Below are 19232 nucleotides of genomic sequence, written 5' to 3'. Positions count from 1 at the left end.
AATCCCACTCCTGGTCCTGCACAGGGCATCCCAAGAATCCCACCCTGTGCTGACAGCGTTGTCCAAACACTCCATGAGCTCCGGGGCAGTGACCACAGTGCTGTCAGCTCTGCCCTAACCAGACCTCTTTGGTCAGGATTGTATTGCTGGCAGAGGAAATCTCCACTTCTGAGAGACTCTTCCATACAAACACCATTTGTGTAATGTGTTTCTGACCTATTTTCAAACTGTTTTCCTTCTACTCCAAATTTTATAGGGAGAGAAAAAATCCTATTTTTGTAATGTCGAATAAAAGAGTTGGAAGTTACCAAGTGAAGTGTCCAGGAAGTACCACAGCACCCAGTCTTTTTATTACAACATTTATTTTAGTATAGAAGGCACTTACAATACAGAAAGAAAAAAGAAACAAAACAAACATGATAGGCACCAAAAGTGAAATTAGAATTAAAATGACAGAGGAACAGTTTACCAGATCAAAAGGAGCACCCTTCCCTGTTAACAGTACAGCACATGGAAATGAAGCTATCGATGACTAACATTTTTAACAATTAGGGCATTTTATTTTAATTTTTTTTTTTAATGGAAAAGATAAAAGGCTGTTCTACTGCGAACTGAAATAAAACAGAGCCCCTCTCCACACACCTGCAGGAGGATTTGGGAGGTGGTGGTGGTCAGGCAGGGCTCCCTCAGGTCGGGCACTGCAGCAGGTCCTGGTACATCTCGATGAGCCGAGCAGCCTCCCTCTGCCCGGACAGCACAGCACCGTGGGTCGTGGAGTAATACTTCCTGTGAGTGGCCTCCCCCGAAAACATCACCTGCATGGGCTGCAGGGCACAGCAGAGGGGGCACAGATCAGCACAGCTTACTGGGAAGCAGGTGGGAGGCTAAAAGGAGACAAACTTTCTGTGCCCGCCCACACAGGATGGTTTGGGTTGGAAGGAACCTGAAAGTTCATCCAGTTCCACCCTCCTGTCATGGCAGGGACACCTTCCACTAGCCCAGGTTGCTCCAAACCCTGTCCTACCTGGCTTTGGACCCTTCCAGGGATCCAGAGGCATTCATCTGTTTTGGATCTCAAAACCCCCAAAAGAAGCACCACAAGATACCAGTTCCAAAAACCTTAAACAAACCTGCACAGAGCACCTGCTCTGTACCATCTCCTCCCTTTGCTCCTCTAAATTACACTTCAGCCTTTCAGGCATTAAGGGAATTTTTCTTCTGGACAGCAACTTCAGAAGAGTTAACAGTCATGTCCCAAAACTCAGAGGGTGAGACACAGCATTCTACCACTTATACCAATAGTGAGGTGCTTGCTAGAACTGCAACTCGAGTTTGAGGCAGAAATTTTTGGGAGGATTTCCCTGGGAACTACACAGAAAGATTCCTAAAACTTCTGCTGAGTTTTCTTAAGTATATTTCTGCACTGAATAAAATTATTTCTGCTGGGGCCAGGCTCTGGTGGAGGAAATGGACTGGCGAGCTGCTTGAAGGCTGCATTTTCATCAGCTTTTGGATTTGGACACATAACCCTGAGTGATGGGGTGAGTTTGGCTTAATGTGTTCCTGAGCTGTGTAACCACCTCCATGTGTGCTCCAGCTCTCCTTGCTAAATTCAGAAACCAAAGGCAGTGTCTGGGGAGAAAATTCATTGGCCCCTGCCAAGGACTGGGCCTCCCTCAGCCTGCACTGCCAGCACAGAAAGATTTCCTAATATGCACCCCTGACACATTCAGACCTAGACATTAGCAGGGTCATAATAATAATAATCTTTAAAACAGATTAGCACATGCTTTCCTGAGGAATTCTGAACTGGACAATAGGGTTGATAGTCATTAAATTCAGATATCACAATTCCAAAAGTCACATGCATGTGCAGCTCTTGATAAATTCAGGGAGAGATGAAGGAATCCCTGAGACGTTGGCATTCCAAATGTTAGAGAGGTAAAAAAAAAAAAAGGGAAAACACACTACTGGAGGCCAAAGGAGGGATTTTCTCTTTGAACCTCCCTCCCCAAAAGCCTGCTGCCCAGTGTCCCCTCCGTTTTCCTGCACAGACCCCATTGTGTGGGCCATACTCACAGGAGATTTGGAGCTCTCAGCATAAGGCAGTGGTTTCGCCAGTTTCTCCACGTCGGCCCCACTAGAGCCAACCTGGGTGTAGGAGTAGGATCCACGGAAATGGGGATTGCTGCCCCAGGAGGAACGCAGGATCCGGCGGGGCTTCGGAATGTTTGGGTTCCCTGGGGGGAAAGCAGAAAGTCAGACCGTGTCCAAGAGGGAGGAGGGCAGTGCCTGAGCAAGGTGTGGGTGATGGGGGTTCTGTGTGATTTACTCAACATCCATCCTAGCACAGCCCCCAAACCAGATCTCTCTTTCCATTATTAGGTTTTAACTATTTATGTAACAGGTATTGCCTCCCTTTCCATGGCACCTCTTCCATTTTCCAGGGAGATGAGGGAGTCTCCACCCCTGGAGGTGTCCAAGAAACAACTGGATGAGGCACTAAGTGCTCTGCTCTGCTCGACAAGGTGGGGAATGGTCATAGGTTGGACTCCATGATCTTGGATGCCTTTTCCTACTTCAATAACTCTGTGACTTATTTTGGAAAGGATCATTAAAATGTTTAGGTTCCTAAAAGACTGGGGAGCTTCAGGACACGTTCTGGCTGGAAATACAAAGTAACTTCTGGTCACATGTGCAGTGGGGAGCCTGGTGATAATCAAGCATATGACTGATCTCACCAAAATTCAAGTATTTAATTGAGTGCCCAGTCTAAATTGGATATTTAGGTAGCCTTGTGAGAGAGATGTGCCTCCAAAGAGGAAAGAAGGCAAATCTTCTTTATGTGGGGGCATTGAAAAACCTGTCAGAAAATTCTCAAAACCTGTATTAACTTATTCCAACAGCTTCCCATACAGCTGCCCCCCAAATCAAGCTCCAATCCAAGAGACTCTATTTATTTAATGCAACAAGGCATGGAAAGCAGGCTTTTGAGGCTGGAAGTAGGATTTCTAGACATTTCCACTGCTAAGAGGATGTAGGAGGACCTAGAAGTGAAGAATGCACCCATGACAGGGTCATCACCCTGTCCCCATCCCAAAGACCTTGGAGAACATGAGATCCAGGACTGCAGCCACCAGCTGGTGGCACAAAGAGGGAGAGTCACACTTTGGAGATCCTCTTGCTAGGCTGGTTTTGGACCATCTCAGTGTCACTGCTTTTGCTGGAGTGATGGTATCTGGCATGGCAGGAGAGGAACAGGGGGACATGGAGAATTCCAATGAAGAGAATTTCCCTCTGCAGGAGCCAAGATCCACCCTTGAGGCAACATCACATATCCAGGCCAGGTTCAGCTGCTTGGGGTCAGTCTAAAACTTCCACATCAAGGGAACTGGAACTGTATGATCTTAAAGATCCCTTCCAACCCAAACCATTCTATGATTCTTCATGGAAAGGGTTGTCCAGCCCTGGTACAGCTGCCCAGGACAGTGATGGAGTCACCATCCTTGGAGGGGTTCAAAAGCCATGTGGCACTTGGGGACATGGGTCAGTGGTGGCCTTGGCAGTGCTGGGGCAATGGTTGGGATCAATGATCTTAAAGAGCTTTTCCAACTTAAGTAATTCTGTGATTCTAAAAGACTGTCAGAACAAAAAGCAGGAGTTTCGAGATGTTCACATCCTATGCATGCTTCAGACCCTGACTCTGTGACAACTCAAGATGTTCAGCCTGCCATGAGACAACCCCAATTCCCCCACTTCCTTCATCTCAGTTTACAGGGAGACACCCAAATATAAACAATGGTTAGGCACTGCATTATTTAGTCCTCATAAACTATTATTTAGCTGTGCCTTCAATTCCTTAAAATCAAGAGCAGGTCCTGGCTCAGCTTCTGCTTTCAGGAGTATCCTGTCAGCCAGAGCTATGGAATAAGGGGCTGGAACAAAGCAGAGGATAGCCTGCCCAGAGAACCCTGTGAACACCTTAAAACCAGGCCCCAGATCAAAATATGGCACAGACTAGCAAACAAATATATCCCACAAACAAAACACATCCTACTAAGCAATGTTGTTTCAGGAGTAACAGCTTTGCATAACAAAGGCCTCTGAAGTATGTTCCTGCAAGACTCTTCAAAGCAGGAATGCCTGGAAGTGGAAAGCCCAAGGGAGTCTGAGAACTGGGAGCTCAGATATGTGAAGGAAATAAGTTATCATATTTTATTTTGAGGGCTGTGGGAAAGCCCAGGAGAACACACCATGGAAGCTGTCAGAGAACATTCCCCAAGCACCCATCCCACTGCAGTGCACAAAAACAGCACACGAGGGGTTTTCAAATAAAAGGAGTCTCTGCAGTGGCCTGGTGGTGTCTCTTCCATAGCTGGTGCATGTTTCCATATCCACATCCATTCCCATGAGCTCCTTGCAGGGTCTCCAGCACATCAGGCCATGTTAGCAAGACCCAGGCATGCACTGTGCAGCTTCTGTGACCCTGCACTCTGCACTTCTGCACCTTTTAATGCAAGCAGCTGTTTCTAAGAGGAAAATCAGAAGACCCAGAGGGGGATTTTGGCTGAAGGTCAGACAGGAACATGTAGCACAAGCTCTGATTCTGAGCTCTTGTTTGAAGACAGAAACTACAAAGACTGAGACTCACAGTCCCTCAAGGAATATCCTTCACTGGACTTTCTCATTCTGCTTCTGAACAGGGTAAACGTGCCTTTGTCTACAGATAAAAGTAACAACACAGATGTGGAAACTTCTCAGTTTCCACCATCCAAAGAGATTAAATGGCTAAAAAAAGGATGCTGGCCTTCACTAAAACAGGAGGGCACATATCTTCATGCCACAGATTTCCACTTGTGGAGCCATGGAAGACAACTCCCTGTGCCTCACACAATTCCATTTTTCTTCAGCTCCTGGGAGGTGTGGATGCAGAGGTTTATTCGTTATGGGGCTGATTGAATTGCCATAAAATTAACTCACCAATCTAAATTAAGGCACCCAAATTTATTTCCCTACCTGAGAGCTGGGATCTAAGACTCCACCAAGGGAGATCTGTGCTTCTGCCCCCACACCAGTGACTAACAACCACCAGAGTGGCTACCCCAGACACCCACATGGGACTGGGAGATGTGATGCAGAACCTAAAACAAATCTGTTCCCCTCCAGAGAAATAGCTGGAGGTCATGGAGGAAATCTCAGGACATCTCCAGCTGCAGCCTGACAGGCTCCAGTGATCCCTTCAGCAGGGAGTCTCTGGCTTCTAACTCTGGGAGCTTATCCAACAAAGAAGACAGAGAAAGGCTCCTAATTGCTCTGAGGTATTCTATTTAATCAGATTTAGAGGACACTGCTTTTCACCATCCAGTTGTGAAAAGCAGTAATTGCTGATGGTTCTTAGGTTAGAGCAGTCCTCAGAGCTTTTCACAGCAAAGCCAGATAATCCCCAACACCGACCTGAGAGGAAAATTCAAGGTCAATTCTCAGAGAGATTCTCAGTGTGAGCCTAAAAGAACGGATTTAACTTAAAACTGGTATAACATACTCTGAAGCCAAAGGAAAGGCCACCACGAGCAGCAGACTGGGAAAACACAGAGAAAAATGGGAGCCTACCTGGAAATTCTTCCTCAGAAGAGTAAGAGCATGGGGCATTTCATACCCAGAACATGAAAGCCACAAAAGGCAAAGCAAACATTAAAAGGCCTAAAGTATCTGCTTGGTTATTGAATATAAGGCTCTCTCTATATTCAGTAGAGAAAAGCTGCTTCAAAAGATGTCACAGAGCATGGAGTGAGATGTGGAAGTTCTGAGCTGCCTTGTGGAAGATCCAGGTTTTCCATGGAGATCAGGATCCTGGCAGTACTAATTACCAGGTTTCCTAACTTAGTTAGCTGACTTGTGTCAGCCTGAGTGGTGGGAGAGGCTTTCAAAGCTGAAATTGGACCAGAGGAGTGCAGCCATGCTCAAAAGTGGCTGTAAGTATAAGTGTATCATGGGCTGCTGGTCTAATCCCCTCTCATTCTCCCCCTGGAACAGATCAGCAGAGGAGAAGGGAGGTACACGGAGAGCTGAGCACACTTCTGTTATTTCAGCCAGCCTGGCACCCTGGCCAGATGAGCCCTGAGGTGTTGCTCCTTCTGGGAACCTCTGGGGAAAACAGGAGCAGGGCAAACAGGGAATCCTGCAAGAGCTCTGAAAAGGTTTTCTACAAAAAAGGGGGTTTGAGGCACAAAGTGGAACAGGTCATGTTGGGTAATGGGTGCTCCAACAACACATTTTCCTCTCACAGTTTTGAGCAGCTGCGAGGCCACTTCTCAGCTGATGCACTAAAGGCTCGTTGCAGGGCAAGGCAATGGTAAATCCAGTCTGGAATTCTCCAGGGTGAGATAACCTGGAGATTAGCTCTGTGGAAGAGCCTGATGGACAGTGACCAGGTGCAGCATCAGCTGGAACAGCAACTGCAGCACAGACCCACGGCCCAGAGCCAGCACATTCCCATCCCGGGAGGAGAGGAACATCCAATACACGCAAACTGTAACTGTGAAGAAGCCCAAGAAGGAAGAGGGAGAGCAAACTCCCATGTGCCAAACTACAAGAGATCCAAAGAGCCAAATTCCCACTGATGAACTAAAGTGGGTCTTGGATTTTTTTATTTTTTTTTTTTTAATAGGCCTTAAGGAAGAAAAGGTGCAACAAACAAGGTTGTTTGTACATTCAGCACTGCAATAACTTGGCCTGTGAGAGAAGAGCCTCCTGCTAGGTCTGTGTAGAGCAGCAGTTCCCTGCTGGGGTCAGGAGAAAGATGGCACATAGGGAGAGATGTGACACAGGGCATGGGACACCCAGCACCCCTGACACACTGGAACAGGGATGCAGCCTTGGGCACTAAATCAGAGCTTTTGAATCCAGAGTCTCTACCCTACAGCTCCTGCAGAGAGTGGTAAAACCTCTTTTGTAGTCAGTTATGCAGAAGTCCTCAGATTCCAGGGCCCTTTCAGGGAAAAGGTTCTTCACCCAGAGGTGCTGAGACAGGTCCCCAAGGAATGGTCACAGCACCAAGCCTATCTGAGCTCAAGAAGCGTTTGGACAATGCTCTGAGGCACAAAGGGACTGTTGGAGTGTCCTGTGCAGGGCCAGCAGCTGGACACAATGATCCTGATGGGTCACTTCCAACTCAGGATACTCTGTGATTCTGTGACTCTCTGGATCTCCTGTTGTTGGTAGCAAATGGTCAGCAAGGACAGGGGAAAGCTGCTGCACTTGTGAAGGCAAATTTCTCCAGTTAGCTGCAGCTCCATGGACAAGAGGTAAGGTTGGAAACCTGCTGAGTGCTGAGACTGGGCTAACACCAGCTTGCAGGAAGATATAAAACATTTAATCACAGGAGCCATTTCTAAAATAGCATAAACCACACCTAATCTTGGAGGATGCTGCTCTTAAAACTGCTTGTGATTCTGTATAAATTCAAAACCTGTATTTCAAAAGTGCTGTTAAGTCCAGCACTTTCTTCCAGTGTTACTACCTTACACCTGCACTTGCACAGTGTCTCCCATCAGAAGATGTCAAAGACTCTCAAACAGAAAAATCCCTTTTCTTGGGAAGGCGTGTGACCTCTTGAGAAGTGACTGTGGACAAACTTAAAGCCCAGTATCCAAGTGATTTCATTTGGATTTTCTCAGTATAATACACCTAAGATTTGCCTCAGTCCAATTGCTGCCCTTAAAGTGATGTGTGATCACAGAACATGAAATCTGTCAAGTCCAGGAAGGTTTCAGTGATGCACCCAGAAAATGGGAACTCTCGAGGTCAATGAATTTTTTTAAATTTAGGCCATTGAGTTGATAGAGTTGATACTGAATGGAAGTCAGGGGTGTGATTCAACCACACCTCAGCTTATCTAAACAGGTTCAACTTCTGAAGGGGCTGTGCTGCTCTCCACAGCTGAGACGAGCCCTCAGAGCCTGACAGCTTCAGCTGCTGAAGAGTTATTTGTGATTCAAAAAAGCAGAGGATGTGGAATCCTCCAGCATTTCTGCCCACCACTTCCTGAGCTGGTTTATCAGCCCCTCTGTATAAACAGCTCTCAGGCACACCCAAGCAGGAGCTATGCTGGAAGCACACGCACATTCAAAGGGATACAAAATGCCAAAGAACTAAAAATGACTTTAAAGCGTTTCCTTCCTCGTGGTTATTCGATCCCCCAGCCCCACGCTCCCTCTCCCACCAGAGCACGGCTGACCTGTAAATTTACGTAGCATTTCGGTGCAGGTTTCTGCCACAGTTTCATCATCACACTTCTCCATAATCAAAGCCTCTTCTCCACAGATCCAGCCACTGAGGACGTGGCCGTACCTCTCGGGTGGGTACAGCACATCAAAGCTGCAGATCTTCTTGTACCACAGCTCCTCAGGATAAGTCAAGCTCTCGCTCTCCGCCTCGTCTTCCCAGACAAACTGGATGCTGTTGCATTCAGAGCTCCAGAAGGGCTCTTCAAACTCCAGGAAGATCTTGTCAGTGGTATTGATTCCCAGTTTCTCAATGGCCATCACCTTCTCCTCGGGCAGGCGGGGATGGAACAGGCTCTCGTGGCGCTTCTTCAAGACTCCCAGGGACACAGTCACAATGACGTGGTCAGCTGGGATGAACTCACAGTCCTCGCACTCTACGAAGACATTGGAGGCCTTGTTCTCCTCGGGGAGGTCACTGTTGTGGTCAGCCACCCTCTCGATCTCCTTGCTGACCGACTGGTTCCAGTGGATGCACTTGACCGGCTTGCGGAGCTGAATGACAGACTTGGGAATGGAGCGGGCCAGAATCTCCACGATTTTAATGAAACCACAAGGAATGACGTGATGAGCCCCGGGGATTTCGGTCCATTCCCCAAATTCACTCAGCGAGACTTCATCCATGCTGTGGGAGCTGCTCTCACAACTCTCTACCTAAGGAAAAGCAACACAAAAGCAACATTGCCACAGAGCAACTCCTTTAGCCACAGCACAGCTCCACAAGGGCACAGAGGAGCTGCATGAGATGAGAGTGCTGAATTCCACTCTGAAACCAGATTTGTTTTGCTAGTAAAGAAGTGCTTGGCCATAGGCTAAGGATTGATTTTTATCAGATCCTTTCTTGCAACCAGAGAAACCATTTTGTCATGGCAAAGAGTTTGGGTTGCATCATCCAGAGTTCAGAAACCAGAGGGCTGGAGCCCCTCTGATCTGAAGACATATTGAGATCTGGGGCTGTTCAGCCTGGAGAAAGCACTGGCAAGACCTCCTGACACCCTTCAGTACCCTAAAGGTGTTACAAAAGAGCTGGAGAGGGCTTTGGACAAGGCCATGGAGTGACAGGAGAAAGAATTATGGCTTTAAACTGACAGTCAAGTTAGATATGAGCAATAAATTCTTCCTTTTGAAGGTGGTGAGGCCCTGGCATAGAGTGCCCAGAGAAGCTCTGGCTGTCCCACCTTGGAAGTGTTTTCAAATCCAGGTTGGACACTGGGGCTTGGAGCCACCTGGAATATCTGAAGGTGTCCCTGCCCATGGCAGGGGATGGAACTGGATGCTCTCCAAGATCCCTTCCAGTACAAACCAATCTTAAAATCTATAATTCCATGATGTCTTTGCTTCTACACAACTCTGGGTTAAAGCTCTATTTTCTATCCTTTCAAACCCTATGCAGTGGCCAGGGACCTGCTGCCTGGTGCTCCTACAGCAGAACTTGGAGCTGCGTTCATCAAATGCTCATTCCAACGCTAATAAATGTTCCCACAAGGAGCCACGAAAAACTTCTGGCAGCTATTTCTGCTGTCTGCAGCTTTCAGCATGCTGTCAAACAGTCAGCAATCAGCCAGCTAACAATCTGCCAGAGGTGAGAGGACTCAGCACAGGAGGAACTGAAGGAGACGGGAAAGGGAAATGCCAAGATGCGAGCCACGTGTGTTTGATGTGATTACCAAAGCTTTAGATCCATTAACCTGTCGGTTAATGTTTGTAGGAGTATTAAGCATAGCTGTAGCTCCCAACAATCCCTGGAACAAAGGCAGGATGTTTGGCCTGTCTTGTGATAAGCTTCTAATGATAATCCTGATGCACGGGACACAGTGATCTTAAAATCTTCACATCGCCAGAGTCACAATCACTCGCACACTCTAATTCTCTAAGCATTTTAAGGAATATTACAATTCCTTGCCTCACCCTTTGACCTGTTTTCCAGGCCTTTCCACACTTTAATGACTGTGCTTGGAAGCCTGACAAGCCTAGACCAAGTCTCCCTGTGGAGCACCCTGGTGCAGGGCAGGAATCTGTGCTGGGACAAAGCAAACAAGTCAGGGTTGCACCAGCAGCTCCCAGGGACAAACTGCAGGGACAAACAGGTGCCTTCCCTGTCCTGGTCACTGCCTGATGACTCCAGTGGGGACTGAGTGAAGACCCATCTTTGGACTATGCTGGGGTTCCATTCCACCCAAGTACTTCCCAGCCCTCCCCTAGGGTCTCACAACACAAAACCTGTGGCACACAAGATCCTTATCCTGCCTGGATGCTCCAACAGGACACTCCTCATTATCAAGTTAAACGCTGGTGGCTGTTTCATTCTTTCAAACATGAAGGCAAAATGCCAGGGGGAAAACCAAGCAACTACCAAGACTCTAACCCAAGACAGGTTAATCCCCACTCTGTCATCTGATAGTCTTAAGTATGAGAAGCTTTGTTGTTCTCAGGTATTTGCATGAGAAGGGATTTGCAAGACTTGCAGAAACAGCTCTGACTGTGGCAGCCTGGAGCAAGCACAGGAGAAACCACCAGGAAATCCAGAGCTGTATCCAATAACTTAACCCTGTCTGTACGGGTGCTTCACATGAATAACACAATAAGTAACTGAGCTTTACATGGCAGCTGTGGAGACACCCTGTGATAAAGGGCTTTGGGTGAGGATGCTGAGGTATCAGGCTCAGGACACCAGGGTTCAAACCACAGCTTTATCTCAAATCTCCTGTGAGACTCTTTAGGTCTTTATTCCTCTTTGGTTTAGCTTCCCACCTGAAAACAGTGAACACATGACAAAGTGCTGCTTCCCTCCCCTGACTCATTTCAGAAGCTTTTAAGTCATTCTAATTGAAATAAAAACGACTGATACACTTTACTCATGGAGTGCTTGATGCAGCATTAAGTCCTCATCCCAAAGAGAACTCATTTAGCCAAGGCACCAAGGAGATAAAAAGAACTATGGAAGCCATTTGGAAAGCTGGTTTTATACAATCTATCTTAGATTTTATTACTCTGTCTTCAAAATGCTTTCTGGGGATTTCTTCAGCAAATTACTAGTATCAAAGTTACATTTCTTCTGCTCTCTCAGAGGCAAAAACACTCAGGCAGGATCAGGGGTGCAGGTGTAACTCACAAGATAAGACATTACAAAAAAACCTTACAACAGAGTAGCTTCAGGTGGTAAAAAAAAACCTAAATCACATCAGAAAATTTAACAAGGCCTAGGAAAGCCTCTTCTATTAAGAAAACTGGGAGTTTAAGGTAAGAAAAAAAAAAAAGAGTGAAGGTATTACTCCTTGCAGTCCACTGTCTGGATCTGCTTCAGGAAGGAAAGTTGTCAACAGAAACACGAACTGCAGGAGAGCACAGAAAGCAATTTCCAGGGCTGGGCAGGGCTCAGCCAGGTGCCTGAGGTTCAGATTTTTTTTTTCCCCCCTAGTTTAAACAAAACCAAACCACCCCAGTGATGTGCACACATACCTTCAGGTACTGCTGGATCATGGCCAGTTTCAGCCTCTTGACGGCCTCCGTGTCATCCGGGTCGGCCTTGACGCGTTTGCGCACGACGTCCCGTGTGAAAACGCCCACGCTGTTCTGGCTCTCAGCATTGACTGGTTTACCTCGTTGGAAGAACTCCTGAGTCAGGTTATAGACCTGCCAGAGACAGGACACAAGGATGGGCCATGGGTTTCCCAGCAGGAACATGCTCCTTCACCTGTGCCAACCCTGCGAGTTCAGATCATCTCCTCCTCCCAGCAGAACCCGCGTCCTTCCTCACATTGCACAAAAAGCATCAGCTCTTCTCCCACCTCCGTGTCCCAGGTGCAATCCAGGTTGCTCTAATCTGAAACCAGCCCTTCCATTCTCTCCATTATATAGAAGGAATCCATCAGAGTGGGTGAATTGTTTCACAGTTGTTTTTCTGTTGTCCCATGAAATCAGGAAGCAAGAAACGCTAAAACAATTCTGCATGCACACACGTTTTACTTGAGCACAGGACAGGTAGAGATGCACAGGAAACAGTGACATCTCTAAGCAAAACCCCTTGTAACAAATCATTATTCTTTGAAGAAGATAATTCCTGGTGTTTTTTAACCCCAGTATTCCACACAAGCTACTTAAAGGCAAGGAAACACCATCCACCTCAGCCCTCTGCTTGCAGCTGCCTGGAATAACTTGTATTTCTATCTACAATACTGCCTGCAATTGCATCATGGCTCTTCCTTTTTAAAAAAGAAACTCAAGAGGAATCTTTTAACACAGGAAAGCTTTCAAAAGATGCCTTTCAGAAATCCAGCACATCCCATTCATGATTTGTTTGTCCAGAATGTGTCCCCTTCTCACTCACATCATGGCACAGGGTGCACAATGCTCTTACAAGCACAGAGGATGTCCCTGCCTGGGGAGTTCTTCCTGTCAAAGATGGTTTGAATGCAGTTTATGATCATTTTTTGGAGACAGATTATTTGGATATGTCAAGAACTTGAAGTCAACAGTAAATATCTGGTATAAAGCTGGTAAAACTGCAGCAGCCTTGCCTTCAAAAGCTCCTGGAGCTTCCCATTCCCTGCAGATAAGACTCATGTGCTATGGCTTATGTTCTTCCCAGTCCAATTTTCCCCAAGAGCTTGATTTTATCTTGGGTTTTAGGAATAAAGTGAATTTAAGGAGGCAAAATAGAGGGAAGAAGAGGAAAGGGAGGAGGATAAACACATTGCAGTGGTAGGAGAGAGAGGAGGTCTGTGAGCCAATGGAAGAAGGTGAATTGACAAGTAAGGGATGAGGAGGAAATTGAAGAAAATAAGTGAAAGAATGGAAAAAAAAGGGCGTAGAATAAACTACAAAAACAGAGGACAAATGACCCCAAGGAAAAGGAGTGGGACTGGTAAAGACAGAAGAGAATTGCAGACACTGCCTGGGACACGGCCATTCCAAGGAGATTCCCAGACAAGAAAGATGGGGCCCAACACCCTGTATGAAACAAAAGCTTCCAGCAAAGGAAACTTTGGCAGTTCCAGCATCTCCTGGTTCTCAGGTCCGTGGATTTCTGAGGCCACAAGCACTTGCAGCAGGTCCAGGCTGCACAGACCTTGCGTCAGCACAATCAGCTCGGCTTTCATAAGCTGATTGAGCTCTGTAAGCAGATAACACACTCACAGGACAAGCAAAGCCCTGCTAAAACCCAGCCACCACTTGGCCCACAGGAGAAGTGAGCCTGGCTATGTTTCTGTTAACCATTCTATTCTTCACTGCCCCACAGGGAGGACAGAAGGAAGGCACAAGTTCTCTGTGCTGTAACCATCCATTTCCTGGAGGTGCCAGGATCCCATTGATCAGAGAGCAGGTAAGTTTAACCACATCAGGATTTCTTATTTCTCCTGTTATTTCCTTGCTTTTCAAGTTCAAGAAGCATTTGGACAACACCCTCATCAGACACAGGGTATGATTTTGGGGGTTTTCCTGTGCAGGCCAAGGAGCTGAACTTGATGATCCTCCTAAGTCATCTCCAACTCAGGATATTCTATGATTGGGGGTGCTGAACTATCCGAGGAAGAATAGGAGGCAAAGCTGTTGTAGGCAAGAAGCAAAAGGACAAACAACAGCAGGTTCTACATTGAGAGATACATTGTCAGAATAAATGAATGAAAAAGATGCTCAAAATCTATGTTTCCATGAACAAGAGCAGCAAACACATCCTGTACAAGAAGCTGTGCAAAAGCTTCACTAGGACACCTCATTTAAGGTAGATTTCCAATGAAGGAGGAACAGAATTGTGCTGTCTGGAGTTAGAATTATCCAGGCTTTCCTTCCCCAGATGGGGAAAGCATTGTCGTTCCTATGGGACCACCACTGGGGTCACTGGGAACAGGCACTTGTAACATCTGAAAACCCATACTCCTGCCATCATTTCAGCAGCAGGGCTCCTGAGAGAGTAGAAATGGGCTTTCCCTCAAAGATCCTGGGGAGAGGTGACAAGAATGACCTGAAAGATTCTGCTGATTTTCTAGTTAACCCTTCAAAATCTGCCTGCATCCAAACCAGAGCTCCATGTCCAGCAGCAAGGAGAACTACACCAGACAGTCCAGACAACTTTTGCTTTTCTACTATCACACACCTGATGTAAGCAGGGAGCAAAACCAAAGGACAGACTGCATCCACTCCCATCTCTTACCACTGGCAATCCCACATCCCAACAGCATGACCTAAATATTTCTCACTCTAAAGCCCCCCTGGGTTGGGACAGAACAAGTGGCCCTGGAACTCTGTCTGAAAAAAAAAAGAAGACAGAGAACATCTCAAGTAGCCACTCATTCTAAGTGGTTTTCCTTCCCTCATTCTGAAGGTTTACACACAATCCTCCAGGGAATTCACAGACTCACGGAATGGTTTGGGTTGGAAAGGATCTTTAAGCCCATGCAGTCCCACCCCCTGCCACGGGCAGGGACACCTTCCACCAGCCCAGGTTGCTCCAAGCCCCATCCAGCCTGGCCTTGGACATTTCCAGGGATCCAGGGGCAGCCACAGCTTCTCTGGGCACCCTGTGCCAGGGCCTGCCCACCCTTACAGGGAACAATTCCTTCCCAATATCCCACCCATCCCTGCCCTCTGGCAGTGGGAAGCCATTCCCTGTGTCCTGTCACTGCAACCCTTGTCCCAAGTCCCTCTCCAGCTCTCCTGGAGACCCTTCAGGCACTGGAAGGTCTCCCTGGAGCCTTCTCTTCTCCATGCTGAACAACCCCAAGTCCCTGAGTCTGCAAGACAGACGGGGTTGAAGGCAAGAAATTAAAATGAGTTAATTCAATGTCCATAGTCCTAAAACAGCTTCACTTCAGCTTCCATCTTCTCTCTTCTTTCTGACCAGCTTTGGGGCATCCCACAACCAGAGTCTGTGCAGGGAACGTGGATTCCAGCAGGGATGTCCCCTCTGTTACCTACAGGCTTCCTCTTCCACATGTTTATTTACTACCTACGTGCTCCTCCACCACAGGAAAAGGCAGTTTCTTAGGAAGAACAAAGCTAAATAAAGAAGTTTCTCCGCACTGAAGGAGGTCAGGAAAGCACATCCCCATCCACACTCCTTCCTGTCAGCGCCGGTGACGATGCCCAGCATTGTCTTTTTCTCATTTGGCTTAAAAACTGCTGTGACTTAATCCCTGTCCAGTAAAAAGCCCTGATGGAGACAGGGCTGTGCTGTTCCCAGGCCAGACATCTGTCAGGGCAATAGAGGCAGGGAGGGAACGGTGACTCTCGGTGGCCCTTTGGTCCTGCTTTCCATGATAACTGCAAGGCAAGGCATAGAGCTTAATTGGGGATGGCAGGAAGCCCAGCACGGGGTGGGGGTGAGGAGGATGGAAAACGCTGTCAGTCTTTGGCTATATCCCTCCCCCAGAAGCTGTTACCGCACACAGGAGAAAGCTGATAGATAACAAGGCCATTAATTAGCTGATTGTTAAAGGGAGGGTTCCTGGGAAGCAGCTCTTCAGGGACCACACCCTTGCTGAAAAGCTGAAGTAAAAGCAGGCACCTTTCCTAAATCAGGCTGGTGATGGACTGTGCAATTCTTCAGCTGCATTTAACCTGTCCAGATCACCATTCCTTCCCACTTTTCGCTAATAACTGGGAATCAGCTTTAAATACCTCTCTGAAAAGGGAAATGAGGACTTATCAGGGACACAGGAACTCAGAGAGAAACTGTCCCTGTTCACATTTTCTGAGGAGTTACACACACACACAGACCCCAAGGGTGCAGACATTACTCTCAGAGGTCTCACTCTGGTCATTTTCCTGAGAGTCAAGCAGATGTGATATAAGCAAGAAAAGCCAAAATCCTCTCCTAGCCCCAGGATTCCCCCAATTATCCTTGAAGGAATGGAGAGCAAGGTGGGAAGATTACAAATACATGACTTGGGCATCATCACACCCTGGGGAACCTCGCTGGGTTGGTCTGTGTCTTTTCTTTTGGGGACTGACCAGAGTGACAATGACCCTGAGCTGTGCCAGCCCCACACAGCACACGGTCTGAGAAGGACAATCCTAGAAGTCCTGCCCTGTCTCATGGTGCTTCCCTTGCGTGGCTGGGAATCCAGGTGGATGCTCTGCAGGACTGGAGACCTTCCTTGAAGGCATTGCTCTCCTTCCACGAGGAGAATTCAGGTCACCTTGGTCACAAGCTCATGACAGATCCTGACTGACCTCAGTGCAGGGCAACAGCCTCTCCTGAGGAACTTTCTGCTGGAGAAATGAAGAGCTGAGCAGTCTTCAAGCAGTCCGACTGCTCCATTTCCTCGTAACCAAATAAAGGCTTCTGTGAGACATCCCTACAGTTATTAAAAATTCAGGCTACTGCAAACAAAAAAGCAGCAAAACTTGTATTGAGGTAGAAGAAGCCAGCCAAAAAAGATTGGATAAGTGCCTGGAAAAAGCCTAAGGACTTTCCAGATGAATGAGTGAGGCAAAGCTCTAGAGGTACAGGAGTGCTTTGCCTTTCAGTCCAGGAAAATTCAGCAGAGAGAAACCCTGCCTTGCTAAAATCCAGTTTCAGAGACTCCACGTGTGCAGTGAAACTCAAGAGAGATCCCCTGCACTTTGAATTCCCTAGAATTTGGTGTCCAGATGACAAGATAACCGTGGCTAGAGAGACCCAGATGGAGAAGCAGAGCAGAGGGCACAGGCTGGAGCCCCAGCAGCAGCTGCAGGGAAAGCCAGGCAGGGTGTGAGTGCGTGGGCAGCCGGCTGTGCACAGAGGGCAGGCCTTTGGAATGGTGACAAATTTAGCCCTGCTCATTCAGGAATACATTTTCCACTGTTCATGCCAGTCCTACATCCCTGATTAAGCTTTGCATCCATCACGGGTTGCTGGCTGTTTTGTAGGGGGGTCTTTCTTTTCAACTCAGGACAGGGTGTGTCACAGCCTTTGCTATCTCCCCCTCCTCTGAAGGGATGAGATGACATGATGGTGGGATTGCTAATAAAAACCTGAGGAAGGCCTAGGAGCTCCTATGAGACCAGGGAAGATCCTGACCTCAGGATTTAGTGATCTGTAAGATGACTTTTTATCCTGGACAACTTCAAGATGCTTTAACAAAACCAATCAAAAAACCCTTCTCCTGAAAAAAAACCCAGAGATGCAGAACTGAAAATTCCTGCTGTTGCTCCCCAGCACCCATTTCACCACTAGTTAAAGCAACAGAACTTTGGCCAAAAAACAAAAAAGATGAAATAAACTCTAATGAACATGCAACAACCCCACACAAAATCATAGAATGGTTTGGGTTGGAAGGGACATTGAGGATTGTATTGTTCCAACCCACCTGCCACGGGCAGGGACATCTTCCATCAGACCAAATTCATTCAAGCCCCATCCAACCTGGCCTTGGACACCTCCAGGGATCCAGAGGCAGCCACAGCTTCTCTGGGCAGCCTGTGCCAGGGTCTCACCACTCTCACAGTAATGCTGGGGAAGTGGGGGACACCACAAAACACAAACCAGAAACGCCCCTGGCAGACTCAGCATGTGTGGAACACTCTCTGCACTTTATGCCAGAGGAAAATGTCCCCAAAGCCACACACCTGCTGTACATGCACCTTTCTGCCCTCCCTCCAGTGCACTTGCATTTCCTACAGCCATTTTACCTGGGTATTTTAATGAGATCACATAGCTTGCCTGAATTCCCACCTTTCGTAGGCAGAGCAGGGAATAAAGCACAGCCAAATGTCTTAAATCAGCACAGATCTTCCAGCCTGGCACCTTAAAGAGGCTGGGACAAGCAGCTCAACAAAACCAAGAGCTGCTCCTGCAAGAAATTCCAGCAGGCTTTGGAGGAAGGCAGAGAAAACCCCTCCCAGCAAGAGCAATTCAGGGGCTGGCTGATGTCCCCTGCTTGGCTCCAGCTGTCCCTTACATATTTTTTATCGCCACGAGTGGCTGCAGACATTTTTACAGGCCATAAACGTGAAAGCTTTTTCTGTCTCCTAGTGATAAAGATATCCTGTGGCAATGATAAGCTAATTAGGTGTTGTGTAAAGAAGATTAACTTTTAATGTGCTGTTCTCTCATGTCACTGGCTGCCCCTTTCTCTCCCCTTTAAAAGAAAGGGTAGATTTACCAAATTAATCATTTCTAAAACACTGGTACCTTGTTATGGCCTTTATCTTACTGGGTTTATCTCAAAGCTAAGTGGCTCTCATCTTTATATTCCCTTCTCATTTTGGAGTTTGCCCTCCCTTTGCTGGAGATTTTCCTATCATCTTCCAGACAGGATGATCACCAAGCCCTGCATGCACTTTGGCAGCGTTCCATTTACATAAATAATGCTGCTCACTGCAGTATTTTCATTTACTCTTTCTAGCCCCAGTTGCTGTTAATCTTCCTCCACAACATATCTCACCTGTCTTTTTTTCCTGCCTGGAAAAATTCTCATTTGTTTTTTAATTCAGTAATGTGAAAAACTGTTGTGATGAATTATATCCACCTGCATTTGTCCAAGATGTTGTCCACAGGTTGACAAATCCTTCCCACAACGAGATTTCTTTGAAATTCCTACTACTCCTCTCAAAAACTGAAACGATTTTGTGCCATTCCATTACCCATTCCGGTTCAGAAATACAGGACAGTGCCAAAAATATTTTCAAATGAAAAAAATCTCCTGTTCTGCTCCCCACCCAATTCTTGATAATTCTTTACAGGTTACAGTGATTTTTCTAATGCTCCCAGACATATTTTTAAACAAAGTATGCAAGAGTAACCTGAATCTAGTAAGTGTTCAGCCAAGAGTCAAATACTGAAGTTTGCTGTGAGATGAAAATCTGAAGGTTTTAGGCACAGCTACAGCCTGATGAAAATAGTCATGTTTTGTTCCATTTTCTACAATCCACTGAGAGATCAAATTACCTGGAAGACCAGACAGTCTGCACTGACCCCTCTAAATGTACTTCACAAGCAACATTAAAAAAATGTGGGGAATAATTATA

General features: G+C 46.9%; 1 protein-coding gene across 2 annotated transcripts in view; it reads right to left on the bottom strand.

Annotated features, from left to right (window-relative positions):
* Positions 1 to 345: 345 nt before the first annotated feature.
* SMOX (spermine oxidase) overlaps positions 346 to 19232 on the bottom strand; it is a 60414-nt gene continuing 41527 nt past the window's right edge. For both annotated transcript variants that reach the window (XM_014876210.2, XM_014876209.2), the window contains exons 4-7: positions 11742 to 11915; positions 8237 to 8936; positions 2080 to 2240; positions 346 to 824 (exon numbers count right to left, since the gene is read on the bottom strand). In XM_014876210.2, the coding sequence (XP_014731696.2) occupies positions 687 to 824; positions 2080 to 2240; positions 8237 to 8936; positions 11742 to 11915 (1173 nt within the window). In that variant the 3' untranslated portion in view covers positions 346 to 686. The remainder of the gene's footprint in view (positions 825 to 2079; positions 2241 to 8236; positions 8937 to 11741; positions 11916 to 19232) is intronic.

The sequence above is a fragment of the Sturnus vulgaris genome, chromosome 4 (assembly GCF_052056855.1).
Source record: "Sturnus vulgaris isolate bStuVul1 chromosome 4, bStuVul1.hap1, whole genome shotgun sequence".
Classification (NCBI taxonomy): domain Eukaryota; kingdom Metazoa; phylum Chordata; class Aves; order Passeriformes; family Sturnidae; genus Sturnus; species Sturnus vulgaris.
The sequence above is the reverse complement of the archived record's forward strand: the minus strand, read 5'-3'. Positions and strand labels throughout refer to the sequence as shown.